The sequence below is a fragment of the Seriola aureovittata genome, chromosome 10 (genome assembly GCF_021018895.1).
Source record: "Seriola aureovittata isolate HTS-2021-v1 ecotype China chromosome 10, ASM2101889v1, whole genome shotgun sequence".
Taxonomy (NCBI): domain Eukaryota; kingdom Metazoa; phylum Chordata; class Actinopteri; order Carangiformes; family Carangidae; genus Seriola; species Seriola aureovittata.
The window spans coordinates 26,656,083-26,673,875 of NC_079373.1; the positions used below are offsets into that span (position 1 = coordinate 26,656,083).

General features: G+C 40.4%; 1 protein-coding gene and 1 pseudogene across 1 annotated transcript; both read right to left on the reverse strand.

Moving 5' to 3' along the window:
* Positions 1-4,906: 4,906 nt before the first annotated feature.
* LOC130175749 (troponin I, fast skeletal muscle-like) lies at positions 4,907-10,002 on the reverse strand. Its single transcript, XM_056386274.1, has 7 exons — positions 9,864-10,002; positions 8,666-8,698; positions 8,366-8,402; positions 7,852-7,980; positions 6,953-7,042; positions 6,696-6,869; positions 4,907-5,354 (listed from the first exon to the last, which is right to left on the reverse strand). The coding sequence occupies exons 2-7, from the start codon at positions 8,671-8,673 to the stop codon at positions 5,277-5,279; spliced, it is 516 nt and encodes a 171-aa protein (XP_056242249.1). The 5' UTR covers positions 8,674-8,698; positions 9,864-10,002; the 3' UTR covers positions 4,907-5,276.
* An 894-nt stretch (positions 10,003-10,896) lies between these two features.
* LOC130175750 (troponin I, fast skeletal muscle-like) lies at positions 10,897-17,439 on the reverse strand (annotated as a pseudogene).
* Positions 17,440-17,793: the final 354 nt, after the last annotated feature.

A 17,793-nucleotide genomic window follows, 5' to 3' on the forward strand; every position in this document is an offset into this window, starting at 1 on the left:
TGTGTTTGACCTTTGACCTTTGACCTGCTCGTGTTTCAGCCCAGAACAGCAACTAAAACACAGTGGGAGATTTTCTTATTCTGAATATTTCTGCAGCACAATATTTCACCTCTCAGCAGCTTCAGTCCCAAAATACCAGACAGCCATATTGGTCAGATGGGACCACCCCCTCCCCTTTGACCTTTGACCCCCCCAAGGACCCAACGTTGGTGTAAATGTGGGCCTGGTGCTCATAAATCACTCTGCATTAACCCTGCGTCAGGACGGCCACTAAACGACAGAGATGGAAAAGTAAATGTTTCTTTCTCTCTGTCAGCAGCTGTTCGATTTACTGTTTTAACCATTAAAAACCATCTAATTATTAAAATACTGTTTCCACGTGTCAGTTTATTGTATAGAACTGGACAATAACAACAGGAAGTGAGGAAACGCTGTCGTGAATCTCTAGATTTGCTCTAAGGAAACACAGAAGACTGGAAGATGAAGATAAAGTGATAAATATAAATATTATATAAAATTAGATAAATACATAAATATTTTTGTTGATTTCCTGTTTTATTTTGAAGTTGCTTTCCTTGTGTGTCCACTGTTGTTTTACTTCCTCTTTGTCTTGTTTTCCCGCCACAGTGATGGTTCATTTTTGTTTTTGTCGGCACTTATTCCCGACACCTTCTTAACTGTGCGTTCCGCACGACCTCTGACCCTCAGCAGGTTGCAGCATTTTGTCGAGGCGGCGGGAGAACCAGAAAGACAGCAGCGTCACCACCGGAGTGTTCTGTGAGGTCACAGTGGGACGGATGTGGTGAAACTCCTTGTGGGCGTTCCTGATAAATCGCATTCACAAGAACTTGAGGTCACCATGACCTTGAACTTTGACTTGAACTTCTGAAAGTTAAACCCCTGACCCTCAGACATGAAGGATGAAAAATTACATAAGTAAAAAAATAATAAATAAATAAATGAAGAATCAATACATAAATAAATGCAAAATAAAGACATTTTGGAAACAAAAAAATGCTATTTCTGTATTTTAATATTTTTTATTTCTGTATTTCTGCATTTATTTACTTCTGCATTTCAAGATTTATTTATGTGTTTATTCATGTGTCCGTATGTTAATGAGGTAGGCGGTCCTTCCTGAGTCTAAAGCCGGATTGGTTGTTGCCTGTTCCTGCCTTCACTGATCCACAGGAGCTTTATCTTTCCTGCGACTCTGACGCCTGATTTAGTGACTTTTCAGACTCGTGACGTTTTTTTCATAAAGAACCAAAAAACAAATCTTTTGACTTTTTGAACTATAGAATGAAAAAATGCAAAAATACAGAAATATCTTTTTTATGAATGTTTTTATTTATCTGTAGTTCTTTCATTCTTCGTCTGTATGAAGCAGAATTCAGCCTCAAACTAAAACTAAAATAAAGGAAACCTGATGGATCCCGTCTTCAGAGAGTCTCCACACGATGTCGACACGCCCGTTAAAATCCACGTGTTCCTGTTTTCACGACCGTCGCTCCTCTGTCCAACCAGCTGCTCCACATCTGGTGAAATGAAGCAGGAAGCCATGACATCATTAACCGACCCTCATCAGAGCTGACAGCGCTGACACCGCCCCAGACTCTGGGAGCTCTGGTATCGAGTGTCCTCCCACAGTATGACGCTGTCGGCTGCAGAGAGATAATAACTTATTCATTTTAACTTACTGTGACCATTGTGTTGATGAAACGTGTATTTTTACAATGACTAAACAAACTCAACTCGTTTATGTTGAATTATGACGGTGTGACCGAGTGGCTGTAAAACAGGTCAAATAAAAACTAAAACAAAAGGTAAAGAACCAGAGAATATAGTTTTATTTTGTTGAACTGTAGGTGAGCGAGAGTCTGCGAACAACAGCAAACATCTATGAGGGGTTACCATAACAACACACCTGCCTGGAAACTAATCAACAATGTGCAGCTTCTAAATACTGACAGGTACTTGAGCTGTCGCCCATTTTAAAGTCTGAATACTTTGAATAGTAAGAACCACTTGCCCTTTAGTAACCCCTGCACTCACATCACAGAACATAATGTAAGTATAGATACGGTCTGTGGGTGTAAATGTGGGAACATGCTGACAGCAGCTGGAGCTTTATTTTGAACTTTATTCAATAAAGATTCATCGATATGCGGGAATGCTAAATGCTCGTTAGCTCATTAGCTTAGCTTGGTCGCTATAAGAGACGTACGTTTACAATTTATTCAAAAGGCGTTTGCTGCTAGACTCTGCAGCTCAGGCTGCGACTCATTCACTCCCTTTAATTTCTCTTCTTAAGATGTTTTATTTCTATTTTTATATCTATTCTTGTTTTTACATATTTCATTACGTCTCCTCACGTACTGTCAGATGTTGATGTTGATTTATGATATGTTTTTTAATTACTCTATTCTACTCTTTTCATTATGCTCAGGCTCTTTCAGCTGGATTTATTTTTCTGTGGAGCACTTATAAATAAATAACTCTATAAATAAAGTTATTATTATGAATGTTATTGGTATTCAGAGTGCTGGTTGGTTTCTGAGGTTCGAGACAAATTAACCCTGAAACTGCCATGAAGACGAGGGTCCTCCACCCACCGCCCAGCTTCACAGGACCATGTTTCTGAAGTGTTAAACTGGATTCACAAACAATAAATGACGTTTGTTGATATAGATTATAATCTTATATTTAATCTAGAAGCAAACTTGACTTCCACTGTGTCTTTCTCTGCCTCTCTGTGTTTATGATGCTTTTTACTCTAAAACTAAAGAAAACCGATAAAAACAAAACAAACAAACCCCATAATAATACTGTTGCTATAACGTCAGATAGATGCTGAAAATGTTAAAGAGCTAAATTACAGACTGTTTGTAACGACTGATCCCAGCGGACTGGTGACACGGAGGAAAACGCAACGTTTTTTAAAGGGAGTCACATGATACAAATATAACTCGAAGGCGTCTCCTCACATTCCCCAGGAGGCCGAGGGATAAAGTTAGCTGCCGAGGAAACTCTAGAGGCCCCGGAGCCTCGGGGCCCCCAGCAGCCTGGAGGCAGAGCTCACAGCACCATACAAGGAGTGTGAGGGCATCTGCGTGTGTGTGTGTGTGTGTGTGTGTGTGTGTGTGTGTGTGTGTGAGGAGGGCGAGGCGCATGTGAAACCAGCAGTGAGTTAAATCATTAAAGACCAACAGGATCTTAATGGATCATTAATCACCTTCTGTTGCTGAGTGGCTCTAAAGACCGGACTCTCCTGAACACACCTTGTTAATTCAGTTTCACCTCTGACCTCTGACCTTTACTTTAACACTAACATCTAATCATCTAATTATACACAGGAAATATAAAAGTCTAAGGTCAGAAACTGTGACGGTCACATGACTGGACACCTGCAGGACGACAGACGTGAGGAGGAACCGGACGATGTGTTAAATATAAAAGATATAAAAGAATAGAACGTGAAGTATTTCTGGATTTCTGGATTCAGGAGGTTCAACGGGACGTGGGCTTGTCAGTTCATCAGGCAGCTAAAGCTGATCCAACAGTCCGGCAGTAAATCCTCCGTCATGAAGGTTGCAATGTTCAGCGTCTGTAGAAATGGTTTCAGAGAGGAGATATTTCCCTGGTGTGCTTCGGTTTCACTAACGAGCGTCTCTCAGCTGATTACCAACAGGTGTGTCGAGCGTCTCTCAGCTGATTACCAACAGGTGTGCCGAGCGTCTCTCAGCTGATTACCAACAGGTGTGCCGAGCGTCTACCTGGAATCAGAGTCGTCCCAACATGAAATCCCAGAACAACCGAAACCAGAACCGTACCGTACCTCCACAATGCTGTGTACAGATTATACAAGCAAACTGTTATTTATCAGTCACAGGGCGTTTCCAAAAAAAGAAAGATTTCCAATCATGACAATTATTTTAGAAACAAGATTTTAAACCTTCGTAAACAGAGTGCGGATGTTTTAACTGGAGACTGTCGCCTGTGTTTTATCTTCGCATCTTATGTTTTAAATTTTCCTTCCGTGTTAGTTTTATTATAATTTTGTCGTTTTATTGTTTATTATTGAAATTGAATTGTAAATTGTTTCTGGACTGTCTGTTCATTGTTTTTATTGTTTTTTATGTCTCTTGAAAATGAGATTTCTATCTCAGTGGGATTCGCCTGAATAAATAAAAGTGATGTCATCATGAAGAAACATCTGCGTCAAAAAGTCATAATGTACATTTATTTAAACTTTTATAATCAAATTACTTAACAAATTATTATGAAATATTATTTCACCATTTGCTTCCATTATTATTTTATTATTTATTTATTTTTAATTATAAACATGTTTATTTCAAAATGCTCTGTCAGTTTTTAATCCATTACATCATTTTCATGACATGCGACTGTCTTCTCACCTTTCAGCCAATCACACGTCCCCTGCCTCTCGAGCTAGGAAGTTCAACGACTGCGACCAGATTTAGCCAGCTAGCACCTGTTAGCTAGAGCTACAACTATGTCAAAGTTATTCTGAATCAGCTGCTGTTTATAAACACAGTCTACAGAAGAGAAAAGGGTTCAAGTCAAATCCTGCAAGGTTTGGATGGTGGGTCCAGGTGGGCGGGGCTTGGTGACTGCTTTGTTGTGACATCACAAAGTTCCAGAAGTCCTGACGGCTGGTTTTAAGGCTCAGTTTCTGAATACAGGCTGTGTGCATTTCTCTGTGGACTGAGGCTTTGATACTTTCACAGTATTAATATAGAAGCTAGAGCTGATCTATAATCACACTACACATGGACACAGACCTTTACACTGGAGGAGCTTTAACAGAAGGGGGGGGGGGGGTTATATAGTATTTCTGACTCTTGACCCTGTAAATCTGAAAAAAGACAAAAATCAGACATTTTCTTCCACATTTGACTTTATTGTTTTTATTCGACATGGTTCAGTTTGTGTGAATGTGTGGAGATTAAGACTTGATGTTGTGTTGCTGGTGCGTGAACCTGCAGAAACAATCGACACTCCTCCTCCTCCTCCTCCTCCTCCTCCTCTTCCCTCCAGACAAAACAAAGTGCAAAAGAAAGAAGGAGAAAAACTCCTCAAACTCCTCCCTTGAATCTCCTGCAGCGCGACTCCTCTCAGACTTTTCTAACCTGCTGTCCAAACCTGCCGTGTGATTTAAACCGAAACACAACACAACCTCCTGGTTCAACCAACATATATAAGACACGTGGAGTTCATAGAAACAGAAAGACAAACAGCAGCGATAACGTTTAGGAGGACTCGAACATCTTCTTCCTGTCGGCCTTGTCCTCAATGTTCTTACGCCAGTCGCCCACTGCTTCTGTAGGCTGCGGAGGAGACGAGGCAAATCAGTCAAAAGGAGACGCACATGTGACAGGAGATCCTCACCGGTCGTTAAAGCTTCAGATTAGGTTTTATTTTCACTTTTCATTCCACACGGACGACGTGTTAAATAAGATTTTCTAATTTGTAACAAGATAAAAAATAAAAAATACAAATATTTAACAAGCTGATTCCAGCATTTTGGATTCAAACCGACCAACAGAATAAATACACAGATAAAAGATTCATAATTAAACTCCTGCTATTGTGGAAACAGCATTTAAACCTCTGTATACATCTACAGACATTACATACATTACATCATCATCAGGGTCTCCCTCAGTGGGCGGAGTTTGCTCGGTTGGTGTGAGATATTTGTGATTTTGGACCTTATTTATATTATTTTATCATCTTCTGAGGAAAACCATGAGATTCGGTTGAAAGCTATGAAGTGGACCTTGAGGTTATGATAATGGTAAAAGTTATGTAACACCAAAAAACTGCAATTATACAGATTTAACTATCAGTATATTGAATAGGGTATAAATGTCTGATTTAAATACTTTAATAACAAACAGTCTGACACTTTACGTTTGCAGTAAACCTACAGTAAGTCTTGCAAAAATATTTTTCCCACTATTTACTCTCTACCCATATTAATAATGAAATAATAATGAAAGGTGCCTATAAATAAAATGTATTATTATTATTATTGATATTGAACTGACGTTCTTTCTTTCTGACTTTAGTCAAACAGTTTTGAAGGAAATCGAATGTGTTGTTTTAATGTTATGATTTGAATATATAAGTGGCTATAATGTTATAAATCTGCTAAATTAATGTAATTTAATTGCTCTACAGAGAAGTGGTTCTCAAACTGTTTCACATCAAGGACCATCAACTGACACATTAGACCACAGGCTCCCGTTTAATTCGATTTTTGCTTTTCTTACAGTAAATGTTGAAACCGTGACCAAAATATTCAACATTCTGTCATTGTGTTACTTATAGATTGAATTATAGTGAAAATAAATGATTCCTCTTTTTGCTGGGGACCTGCAGGAACCCCCTCAAGGACCCCTGGGGGTCACCGGACCCCACTTTGAGAACCACAGCTAAATTGGAACTACTCTTGAAAGACCTCGGTGGACGACATTAAACAACATCGACAGTATTTGCAGATGCAAAATGTAAACCCTAATAACGAACCAGAGATCATGACCTGTGTCTGTGTTTACAAAGAAAAGCACAGGGACAGAATTCGACCCCGACATCTCTCGTCTTATAAGGACACAACCGGAAGCTACAAGCTAAAAATATGTAGGTAAAAACAGCGGGACACTCACCTCCTCCTTGACCTCCTTCTTCACCTGCTTCAGGTTGGACCTCAGGTCCATGGTCACCTTGTGTTTGGAGCCCAGCAGCGCCTGCAGCATGGAGTCGGCAGACATACGGACCTTCTTCAGGGCGGGTTTCTTCACGCCGATCAGGTCCACCACTTTGATCTTCAGGTCCTCGATCTGTGACAGGGAGAGGGTTTTAGTTTTAGTCCGCTGTCCCTCAGAAAGCTGCCGGTGTTGTGATGACATCAGAGGACAGTTACCTCTTTGTTGGCCTTCTGCACTTTGGACTCGGCGTCGTACCTCTCCTCATCGATCTTGTCGATGGCGGCTTGGAGCTTCTTGCAGAATTCCTGTCGACACAAACACAAACGCAGCTCTCATGTTACATAAACAGTACGTACCTCCAATAACCTCCAACTGAAATATGAAGAACTATGTTTATAACATTAATTTTGCCCCTATCGCCAAACCTATGTGGCTTCATACACAGGGCAATTTACAACAATGCTAATGATGCTAATCAGTGCTCCGGACAACCTCTGTCTGTGGTTAGCTAAGATACCAGTAACTTGTTAGCTAACTAGTTTCCTTTGTCCAACAGGTTAATTCTTCATATACAGTTTCTTACATTAGCATTTAGCGAATGTGGTAGGTACAGTTAGCATAAGGGTTTTATAAGATAGTCGTAGTTAAATGCTAACAAAAACAACACTGCTATTTCACCTTTGTCAACTTTATCTACACAAAAATACATCACAAAATGTAAGCTAGCCAACCGCAAGCTAGCCAAAATGTGGCGGGAGCTTTGCAAAATGGCCGCCATTTAACTGCCTCTGAAAATAGTTTTTAGTTACTATATTCTTATTTTCTTCACATTCTTAAACATAAGACTGCTCTAGAGTCTGGATGCTAGGCTAGCAGTTTCCACCTGCTTCTAGTTTTTGCGCTACGCTAGGCTAAACGCACGTTGGACCTACTCCTGTACTGAGTCTAGCTGATTCTGGGAAAACTAAATGTTTAACTATCCATTTACATTCTTTATTATTTAGTGTTGAAGTGATAAAATAAGTTATAAAAATATTTACTAACTAAATAAAAAAACTTTTACAGACTCAGAGGCTTTTTCTGAACCAATAACAGAGACTGATGCTCCTCTCACCATGAGGGCGGCCTGGTCTCCGCTCAGCTCTGGGGGGGGGCAGTGCTCGGCCATGTAGGCCTCCTTTGCCACAACATTATCCTTCTTCTCCTGCTCCAGCCAGCTCAGAGCGATCTGGAGGATCACACTCTGCAGGACGAAGAAACAAACAAACAAACAAACAGACGAACAAACAAACAGACAAACAAATAAACAAACAGACGAAGAAACAAACAAACAGACGAAGAAACAAACAAACAGATGAGTATCCACTCACAACACCGGGATGTTGTTGTTACTTTACAGAAGACAGGGTGTGATTTAAGATGCTGATTTAAATTTAAACTATTCAACATTTTTCTTACTGTCACGTGTTTTTGCTCTTTTCATGGGATTTCATGACAGTAATGAAAATACAGAATCATACCAGGCTAATGCTTTAAAATGAGCCTTGAAAACCTTGAATTAGTCTCCAGGGCTGCACCTGTAACAGCAGTGTTCAGGTGCACAGACATTATCACGCGGCTGGTTTTACCTTGAGGTGATGCCTGCGGCTGGAAGTCATCTTTTTCCTGTTTGGGAGGAAGTTGTTTCACAAATCTCAAAATCCGTCTCCAAGAAGAAGATTTAACATGTTTTCAAAGCAGTTTTGCTTATTTAAGGAAGAATTGTGAATTATGAGCGTGTGATTTCTGTCTTAACTTCAGGATAATATTGTTTATTATTTGAGAAAAAATGTAAAAATATATTTGGAAAATGAGATTATGTGTTTGTGAAGAAGGGTGCAGTGTAAACCTGACGGATGTGATCATGTGATGATGCTGCTCAGACTTACTCAGACATCTTTGCGGTTTGTGCGGTTCACAACCTGCATGAAGAAACACACAAGAACACACACTGAGTCTATTTTGACCTCTCCTGAATGCCGTAGTCGCTCAGTATCGGGGTTCTCTGAGATCAGCATGTTCTGTCGCTCTGATGGAGACGGATGGACGAGAATTATTTGTGCCGTAACGTGATCTGAGGCCACAGCTGAAGAGCAGCGACGTCGACTGAACTAAACTGGGAAGCTCGGGATCGAGTGTCGCGCCTCCAAAAGTTTACGGCCGGATCGAATGAAGGGTTAATTTGAAAAATTCCACAGTGAAATATCATCAACTGAAGTTCGACCTGGATCTCTTTTAATTAATTCAAAAGGCAAAATATCAAGGTCCAAGTCTGAGGAGATGATTTCTCTTTGATCTTCTTGTTTACTCTTTAAAGAAAAACAAAAATGAAACTGTTCAACTTTAATTTTGTCAAGTTATTTTCAATTTTACATTGATTTGACTCAAATTTACCACCTTTAAAGTGTAAAATGAACAAATTTACATCCTGTGAATCTTAATTTAAACAAATAACAGCAAAGAAAATACTTCAAACAGATGAAAGTGAAATTTCCTGATCCTGTAAACGTAGTCAAATAAACTTATAGACTCATTAAACCATGAATAATATCAACAACCTAATATTCATATTAATCAAAAGCTTAATTAAGTATTCAAGTGTCATTAAGTTTGTCCATTATGTCACAGAAACAGTCAAAAAGCTTCAAACATGAACTTTTTCAACCTTTCTAAGTTTTAAAAGACTTCTGTGATTCAAATATAAAAAAAAAGATATTTTGTCAAAGTGTTAATCAAAAGCAGAATCAGACATTTTAACAGCTGTTCAGATATCACGATGACAGTGACAGTTTTAAGACTTTCCCTCCACTTGCCAGGTTCACAATCAGCCTCTAACTCCGAGCTGCGAACATCTCCAGGACCATAAAACACAACAGAGCCGAGCTCAACGGGGATCGTAAATTCAGGGTCTGTCGAGGGTAAAAAGGTCAAATGTGGCCGACGAACATGTACAAAGCGAGTTCAGGATGTCACCACGCGTCAAACGTGCAGGGATCCTGTTTTCTACATGATGTGTAAAATAAAAGATGCTGCTCTCAGAGAGATAAAAAAAAAACACACAGAGGGAGAATAAAGAAAATTTCTCACCTATTAGAGAGGAGGAAGAAGAAGAGGACACACGGGGTGGAAGAAAAGGAGACACTGCCAAAGCCACAGACAGTGAAAAATGAAATAGGGTATATATGGTGGGTTGCGATGCCTCAGCAAAATGCCCAGATCCTCTTTATGGAAATGGATTCCTGGGCAGACCAATGGGCCGGCGAGCTCCTGAAATACACCCGGCCCAGCCCCGCTCTGCAACCGCCCTCCCTGAGAGAAGACCCCCAGCTGATCTGGAGGCTTAAAAAATGCAGATTCACTGTATATGGGGGGGTTTTACTGGATATGAAGGAACCCAGGCCGAGGCTGATCTGAGACCAGCAGTCCCGACGTGTCTTTGAAATGAGCTTTTCTGTCTGATTTCCCCTTTAAAGCAGCTTTTATTCCGATTTATTAAAGAAATATCATCAATTTAAGCTTTTTATCCACTGCACCGTCTCATTAAAGAGAAATATTCAGTTGTTTTGTGCTTAATTTGATTCGTTTTACACGTTTGAAGACAAAAAATAAAGCTCTGTGTTCTTAGTGTGAGTGCGACCCGCATGTGGTTTCAGTTACAGATTCACACGAGCTTCTTTTTATCAGGTCGTTAGAGATTCAAACACAAATCAGCTGTTTCAAGAATAGCAACATGTTTAGGCTAGTAGTTTCCCTCTGCTTCTAGTCTTTATGCTAAGCTAAGCTAACCACTGTCATCCCTCCCTCAGAAAGAAAGTAAATAAACATATTTTTTGCTATTTTTGTTATATCTAAATATCTAATTGTAAAAATCATATTATTATTGAATATTTATCTTCTTTTTTTAAGCATTTTATATCGACATTTTGCAGTTTTTCTTTTTTCCTTTCTTATTTTCCAAAATGTTGAACTTTTCACTAGTTTATAGTAAAAAGTGATATATATATATATATCTGTATATATATATATCTGTGTATATATATATGTGATATATTGTTTAAGTGTCAGTTTGATGTCGTGTGATTTGTGAAAAACAAAATGAAGAATGATTAAAACAAATGGATCCTTATTTGAAAACGTTTATTTCTAATGACTCATGAGAACCGGAACATGTTGCTCTAATGTTTCTGTCTCAGACGTTTTAACTGTTTGTTTCAGTTCAGTCTCTCGGGGCGACGGTATCACAAAAACAACCAAAAACAAAAAGACAAAAAAAAAAACAAAAACAAAAAAAAGTGTCTGAACTCTCGTCCCTGTGTCCCGCTGGGACTCAGAGACACATTCAGTCACTCAGACCTCGGACGGAGACGTCTCCCCTGCCGTCGTCCTCGCCGCTCCAGGAGGGATTTAGGAAGTCTCGAACATCTTCTTCCTGTCGGCTTTATCCTCGATGTTCTTACGCCAGTCGCCGACGGCCTCTGTGGGCTGGAGACACAAAGAGACCAAACATTAACGCAACCAGCGATACAAACAGGTATCTCTGTATCTTTGTATCTCTGTATCTTTGTATCTTTGTATCTCTGTATCTTTGTATCTCTGTATCTTTGTATCTCTGTATCTTTGTATCTTCGACCCATTTTTATCATTTACACCAGTAAAGTCATTGTTAACCCCATGATAATATTACAGGTTATTGTTTTTGCTCTGTTGTTGTTTTTCTTCACGTTCACAGTTTGTTCTTTTGTTCTGGAGACAAATAAAGTTTTTAATTTAAGTTAATAATGTTTCACTTCCTCAGTTCTTTCATCCTGTGATTTGTCCTTAAAGTCGTATTTTCTTAAAACCAGCTTCGTTTTTCCTGATTCTGCCGCAGCAACACGATTTATTCTTTATTATTTCAAGATACAATGAAGATGGTTTCAAGTCTGAACAGGTTGAAGTATTAAGAGTTTAGAAAAACAAGGCTTTTAGGACTTTCAGTCTGCTCTTCCAGCTGCAGCAGACGAGTGCGGTGAAAATCACTGGTTTCCTGGACAGTTACAAAGACATTCCAGCTGTGGACAACAGCTGGCAGTGTCGGGAAGTTTAAAGGATTTATAAAAACACTGTTGTGATCCTTTAGGATTTACAGTGTCGTTTATTCTGCAGGAAGAAACAGAAAAGTACAGAAGCTGAATTCTGCACAAAAAAAGTGAGAAAATAAAGTTTATATTCCTGTAGTTATGACATCATCATGACAGTCACGGCCATGAGGCTTCAACCTGAAAACATCATTTATTAGAACTTTTCAGAATAATTTCTTTATTTCTTCTTTAATCTCAGTTTTACTTGTTTTAAATATTTTTATTCTGCTGCAGTTAATGACGTTTTTAACTTAATTACAGTTTATATTTGATTTCATACTTTGCTCCCTTGTGTGAAGCACTTTGGGTTTTGAGTGGTGATTATTAATTATTATTATCATTATTATTATAAAATATTAATGAACCATCTCAGTATTTTTATCATTCCTCATATTTGATCTATATTTTTATCTTTTTCTCACAGAATTGATCTTTAGATTTGAAAACAAAGTGCAACACAGTGTGATGTCATATCGATCCCTGTGGCAGCACAGAACATCTGCTGGTGACCACAACTGACACTTTACAGATGTTTCTGTTCGATCACCAACAGCTGTGAGGAACATGATTTCTGTTGGATGGAAATATTAAACTGTAAGTAAAGTTCTAACGAGTGGACGCAGTAAAGATCTCAGCAGAACAGAAACCCGGAGCCGTTGAAGCTTCCCGCCTCTAAATGTTTGGGACGTGTTTCCTCACCTCCTCCTTGACCTCCTTCTTCACCTGCTTCAGGTTGGCCCTCAGGTCCATGGTCACCTTGTGTTTGCCGCCCAGCAGCGCCTGCAGCATGGCGTCAGCGACATACGGACCTTCTTCAGGGCGGGTTTCTTCACTCCGGCCAGCTCCACCACCTTCAGCTTCAGGTCCTCGATCTGGAGGCAGAGAAACGCCACGACCCGTTAGTGAAACCGCCGAGTCCGCGGCTCATCTGACGACCAGCTGAAACCCGATCAGCTGATCGAACAATGTTCTTGATCTAAAGGGAATAAAACGGATCGATCCTCATGCGTCTCACCTCTTTGTTGGCCTTCTGCACTTTGGACTCGGCGTCGTACCTCGCCTCATCGACCTTGTCGATGGCCTGGTGGAGCTTCTTGCAAAATTCCTGTTGACAACAAACAAACAAACAAACAAACAAACAAACAACATGTGATAACGTGTTTAACACCTTCAGCTGTTACGTCATATGTGACTTTATCTTCAACTCCTCTACGTCAGAGGTGGAGATTATATTTTTTACTCCACTACATTTATCTGAAATAAATATTTACTTGTTTATTCACTTATTTGATTTTTTTTAAATTTATCATGTGATTAACTTTAAGTCTGTAAAATATTTAAAATATATAAAGTATTAAACGCTGTTTACATGTTAATACATCAGTAACAATAATCCAGTGGCAGATATGACCTGCACATGTACACCTGTAGGAAACAACAACAACAACCTGTCTGACCTTTGCTCAGAATACACACAAACATATGTATTATTTTCTCTTTACGCATGTTTACTGTGAAAAGTACGTGCGATGTTTCTCACTCTGCAGTGTTGATGGACGGATAAATTGCGACCTGGTTTTACTGTGTTTACGAGTCCGACTTCATCATTCAGTTTTAGAACTTTTGGATCACATTTAAAGTGAGAGTTGGCACGAGGTGTCGCCTGAAAGCAGCATTAGAACGAAGATGTCGTCGCGGTCTCACCATGAGGGCGGCCTGGTCTCCGCTGAGGTCGGGGGCGGGGCAGTTCTCGGCCATGTAGGCCTGCTTCGCCGCCTCGATGTCCTTCTTCTCCTGCTCGATCAAGCCGGCGGCGATCTGCAGCATCAAACTCTGCAGGGAGATGAAAACGTTAATGTGTAAAAAAGATTTAATTGAACTCTTCACAATAACATTTCACTTTGAAAGAGGACTCACCTTCAGATGATGCCTGCGGCTGGATGTCATTTTCTTTCTTTGAGACACAAAGAATAAAAGAATAAAGTCATACTCAGGACTGATGGAGACGTTTCATCACACAATATCATATTATGTCTGTTGTTTTCTTAAAGGGAGTTTGACAGTCACTTACTGTATTAAAACCACTGATAGCACATATTTGATCAGATTAAACAAACGAGATATTATGAGTTAACGAGTGAGTTTTAGAGGCGCTGGTTTTGTCGTCTTCGGACAGAGCCAGGCGAGCTGTTTCCCCCGTTTTCATTCTTCATGCTAAGCTAAGCTAACCGGCAGCTCGCTGTGGCCTCACATGACATCGTGACGTCATGAAAGCAGCACTGACTTCTCATTTCACTTTACACCAAAAAGCCAATAAGGTTTTTCCTTATGTTGAACTTTTGCTTTAAAACAAGCCCCAACAGCATCTCACTGACGGATGGTTTCCAGAGAGAAAATCTTTAAGAAAACCTCGTTAAAATAACACATCAACAATTAAAAGTGACTAATCTGACACTGATAACACTCAACATGAACAGCCTACGTCATAATGTCACGATGTGAGGTGGGAAAACAAACTACAACCATTTGAAAAGTGGAGCCGGATTAATAAAAACGTATTTCACGTTACATGCGCCTGAGTTAACGTTTCTCCTCACACCTGCCGGCGACGCCTCCAGCTGCTGTCATCTGAGGCTAAAGGTCGACCTTTAAACTGACAGTCAGTCTCCGGGCCGCCGCGTTCGCATGTGTTCACATCAGTTTAGATTCAGACGCAGCATTTAGACCCCGAGCGAAACATCCCACCAACTACTGGACGTTTATTTTCGATTTATCCTGTGAAACAGAGCGAACTTCCATCAGACTCGGCTCTGCTTTAAGGGATCTGAACTCTTTCACCTGCTCTGTTTCCTGGCAACAATATTGATGGTTCGTTCAGTTTTCAAGGTTTTTCTTAATGTCAGACACTGAATTATCTCCCTCCACCTTAAGGAAAGTTGGTGAACAGTGTTTTTTTTTTTTAATAAAATAATATAAACATACACAAGAATGTCGACAATTAACCGAAGTAAAACTGAAACTACAGATTTAAACTGATTCAATTTGTTCCTCTGGAAACCAACGACTGCATAAATGCCAACTAACTGAATCTGAATTAAAATCACAGTTTCAGAACTCATTATTTTAACCCTTTAATTTAACCAGATTAAATAATTAAAGCTCCTGGTTTATAATCGTCTAAAACAAACATTAGCTTCTGCAGTGGCTAAAGCTACAAAACGGTTGTTTGGATGTTTTTTTCTGTCGGGACAGATTCGTGATTGCAACAGAAAATGTTGTATTTACCTCTGTGTTATTTCTGATCAGTCATCACTCAGCCTGGAATTAGAGACACCAGACGTTGCCACTATCTGAGGATCTACGCTGGTGTTTAAATAAACTGGAAATTATTAGAAGTTTATAGACGTGTGAAATAAAAGTCTGACACGTCTCTTTCATTTTAAGAACTGTCACACCTATTTTACAACAACCAGATCAAAGCAACAGTCAGGGTGAAGTCGGAGGAAAGCTCCACAGTTTGTCTCTCTGTTTCCAGCTCAGTGAAAAGAAGATGAGGATGAAGAAGACGATACTCACTCAGACATTTTGGCTGTTTGTGATCTTCACACCCTGTTCAGAGACAGAAAACACTCATCAGTCAAACCTGAGCAGACAGGTTACATAAAGCACACTGACCGTCCACAGCTCAACTCCACACAGCTCGCGTCCTGCTGCCCCCACCGCGGCGTTATCAAGCAGCGGCCCTTTGACCCGCAGCAGGAAACACGATGCTTTTTACTATCATGGAAAACCACGCCAGCGATCACAAACCGGCTAATTTTGGACGGGCGGGGTCGGATGCTGGAGCTCAAACAGTTGCCTGAAGACATTGTGCCTGGAATTTAACGTCTTACAGCGAGCCAGAGATCTGAGCACGAACATGGCCTCCAGCAGGGCGACCAAATGTGTCACAAAGCACGCAGCGAGAGGCGTTAACAGCAAGCCCGACATCCCGCAGGCATGCAAACCCCCACAAGCTCCTCACGTCACAATATGAAGAATCACAAACTGTAAAACTTTCTGAAACTTTAATACGGAACAAAATCCACATTTAAAAGAACAAGTTTGTGGCAACATGAAGCGTTAAAGATTCTGGGTTCAGACGGATTTAAATCATCAGTGGGAACATTAACATCACTGTGTAAACTTAAACCAGAACTGCTCGTAAACACTTTGTGAAACTTTCTGAGTTTCAAACTGAAAACTCCCGCCAAACACTGAGCCACAACTAAATGTCCAACTGAAGCCGGAAAGACAAGAACAACAATATAACTGCAGAAAGTGAATAAGAGAATCACATTTTGTCATTTACAGCAAAGATCTGATGCAGTCGCTTTATTTTACGCGCAACTTATGAATAATTTCGAATAGGGATCGAAGGAAAGAACAATGTAATCTGGTGCTACTCAAAGGGAAAATAAAGTGTTAATTAATCATGTCTCTTAGTCAGTGAACAGCAGATCAGCTGAACATGCAAAACATGAAATTCACTCACAAACAATTCAACATGAATGAACAAACAAAAGTTTTAAATGACGAATATCTGAATGTTTTCTTTCACTGTAATTCCATTTTTGAAATAATTAGTCCTGAATTCAACTTTTTAATTATGAAATTACAGGTTTGTCATTTGATAATAATTTCTTAAATGTAAAATTACACGTATATCCCATCTGGCAAAACTGACATGTATTTTTTATTATTTTAAAAATCAAACTTCAAAATCTCAACAACACCACGAGAGCGTATTGAAACATCCGAAAGGTCGTGGGTTCGTGATGAGGTGATTTTCATTAAAAGACGAGCCGGATCCCGTCAAAATAAAAGAACAAAACCACAAATTAGCCTCAATTTCACCTTAAAAGTCCAAACTTCAACCTGAACATCCAGCAGTTGTTTCACAGCTCAGCGTCCCGACAGTGTCCTTCAATGACTCCAGTGAGTCTCGGCTGCTGCTTTAACTGCTCCCCTGTTTCTACTCTAGACCTCTGAACGCAGCCTCAGAGGTCAGAGGTCACACCTGCAGCACCACCATCACAACACAGTTCAAAAGCACCTCTGCAGAATAAATTCCCACCTGCTAACCAGACCTCAGCGTATTGTTTCCTACCGGAGTGAGAGAAGCCGAGCTGCAGGAGAGACTCGCACCTACTGAACCTGACGAAGACGAGCGAGGAGGGGGGGGGAGACACTGCCAAGTCCCAAACACTAAAGATTAAACAGGGTATATAGAGTGTGAAGTGCTCGCTCAGCAGAAAAGTCAGCCCTCTTTATGGTAGCGGAGCCACTTCAGACCAATGGGCCGGCAGGCTCCAGAAATACCACCGCAACAACTCTCCGAGGAACATCGTAAATTTCTGCCGCAGGAAGTCACATCCTTGGACGGGACGGCGGTTCGGACGTAATCAGGTTCCCGCCCTCAGAGTTAAGTGAGGAGGGATGAAGCAATTGTGCCACAAGGAGTCGGCGACATGATTAATGCGCACTGACTCAGTGTCCTTTATACGAGCAGCTTATCGAGCCAGCCGTCTGAACCGTGTGTGCGGCCGTTAGTCGCACACACAAGGTGTCATTCAAAATAAAATTCAGCTCAGGTTTCTGTAAGACGAGGCCTCGGCAGCCGGAGTCAAACAAATCAAACGGGAGATTAAAAGTTGCAGTGGTTTCACTTCAGACGGAGGATTTATCGAAGCGAGGCGGCCGAAGCCTCGGATGAACCTTTCACACACGGTTTCTACGTGGAAGCATCACCCGCATCACTTCCTGTGGAAACATGTCGGGAGGTCGCGGCTCCTGCCAGAGAGCGGAGGAAAGGTTAGAGCGAGCAGAAACTATTTCAGTGGAGCTGCAGATCCTGG

Coding starts and splice junctions, on each gene's coding strand:
- LOC130175749 (XM_056386274.1), bottom strand. Junction 7,981..8,365: donor GCCGCAGGCATCACCTCAAG/GTAAAACCAGCC, acceptor TTCGTCCTGCAG/AGTGTGATCCTCCAGATCGC. Junction 7,043..7,851: donor GAGACCAGGCCGCCCTCATG/GTGAGAGGAGCA, acceptor TTGTGTCGACAG/GAATTCTGCAAGAAGCTCCA.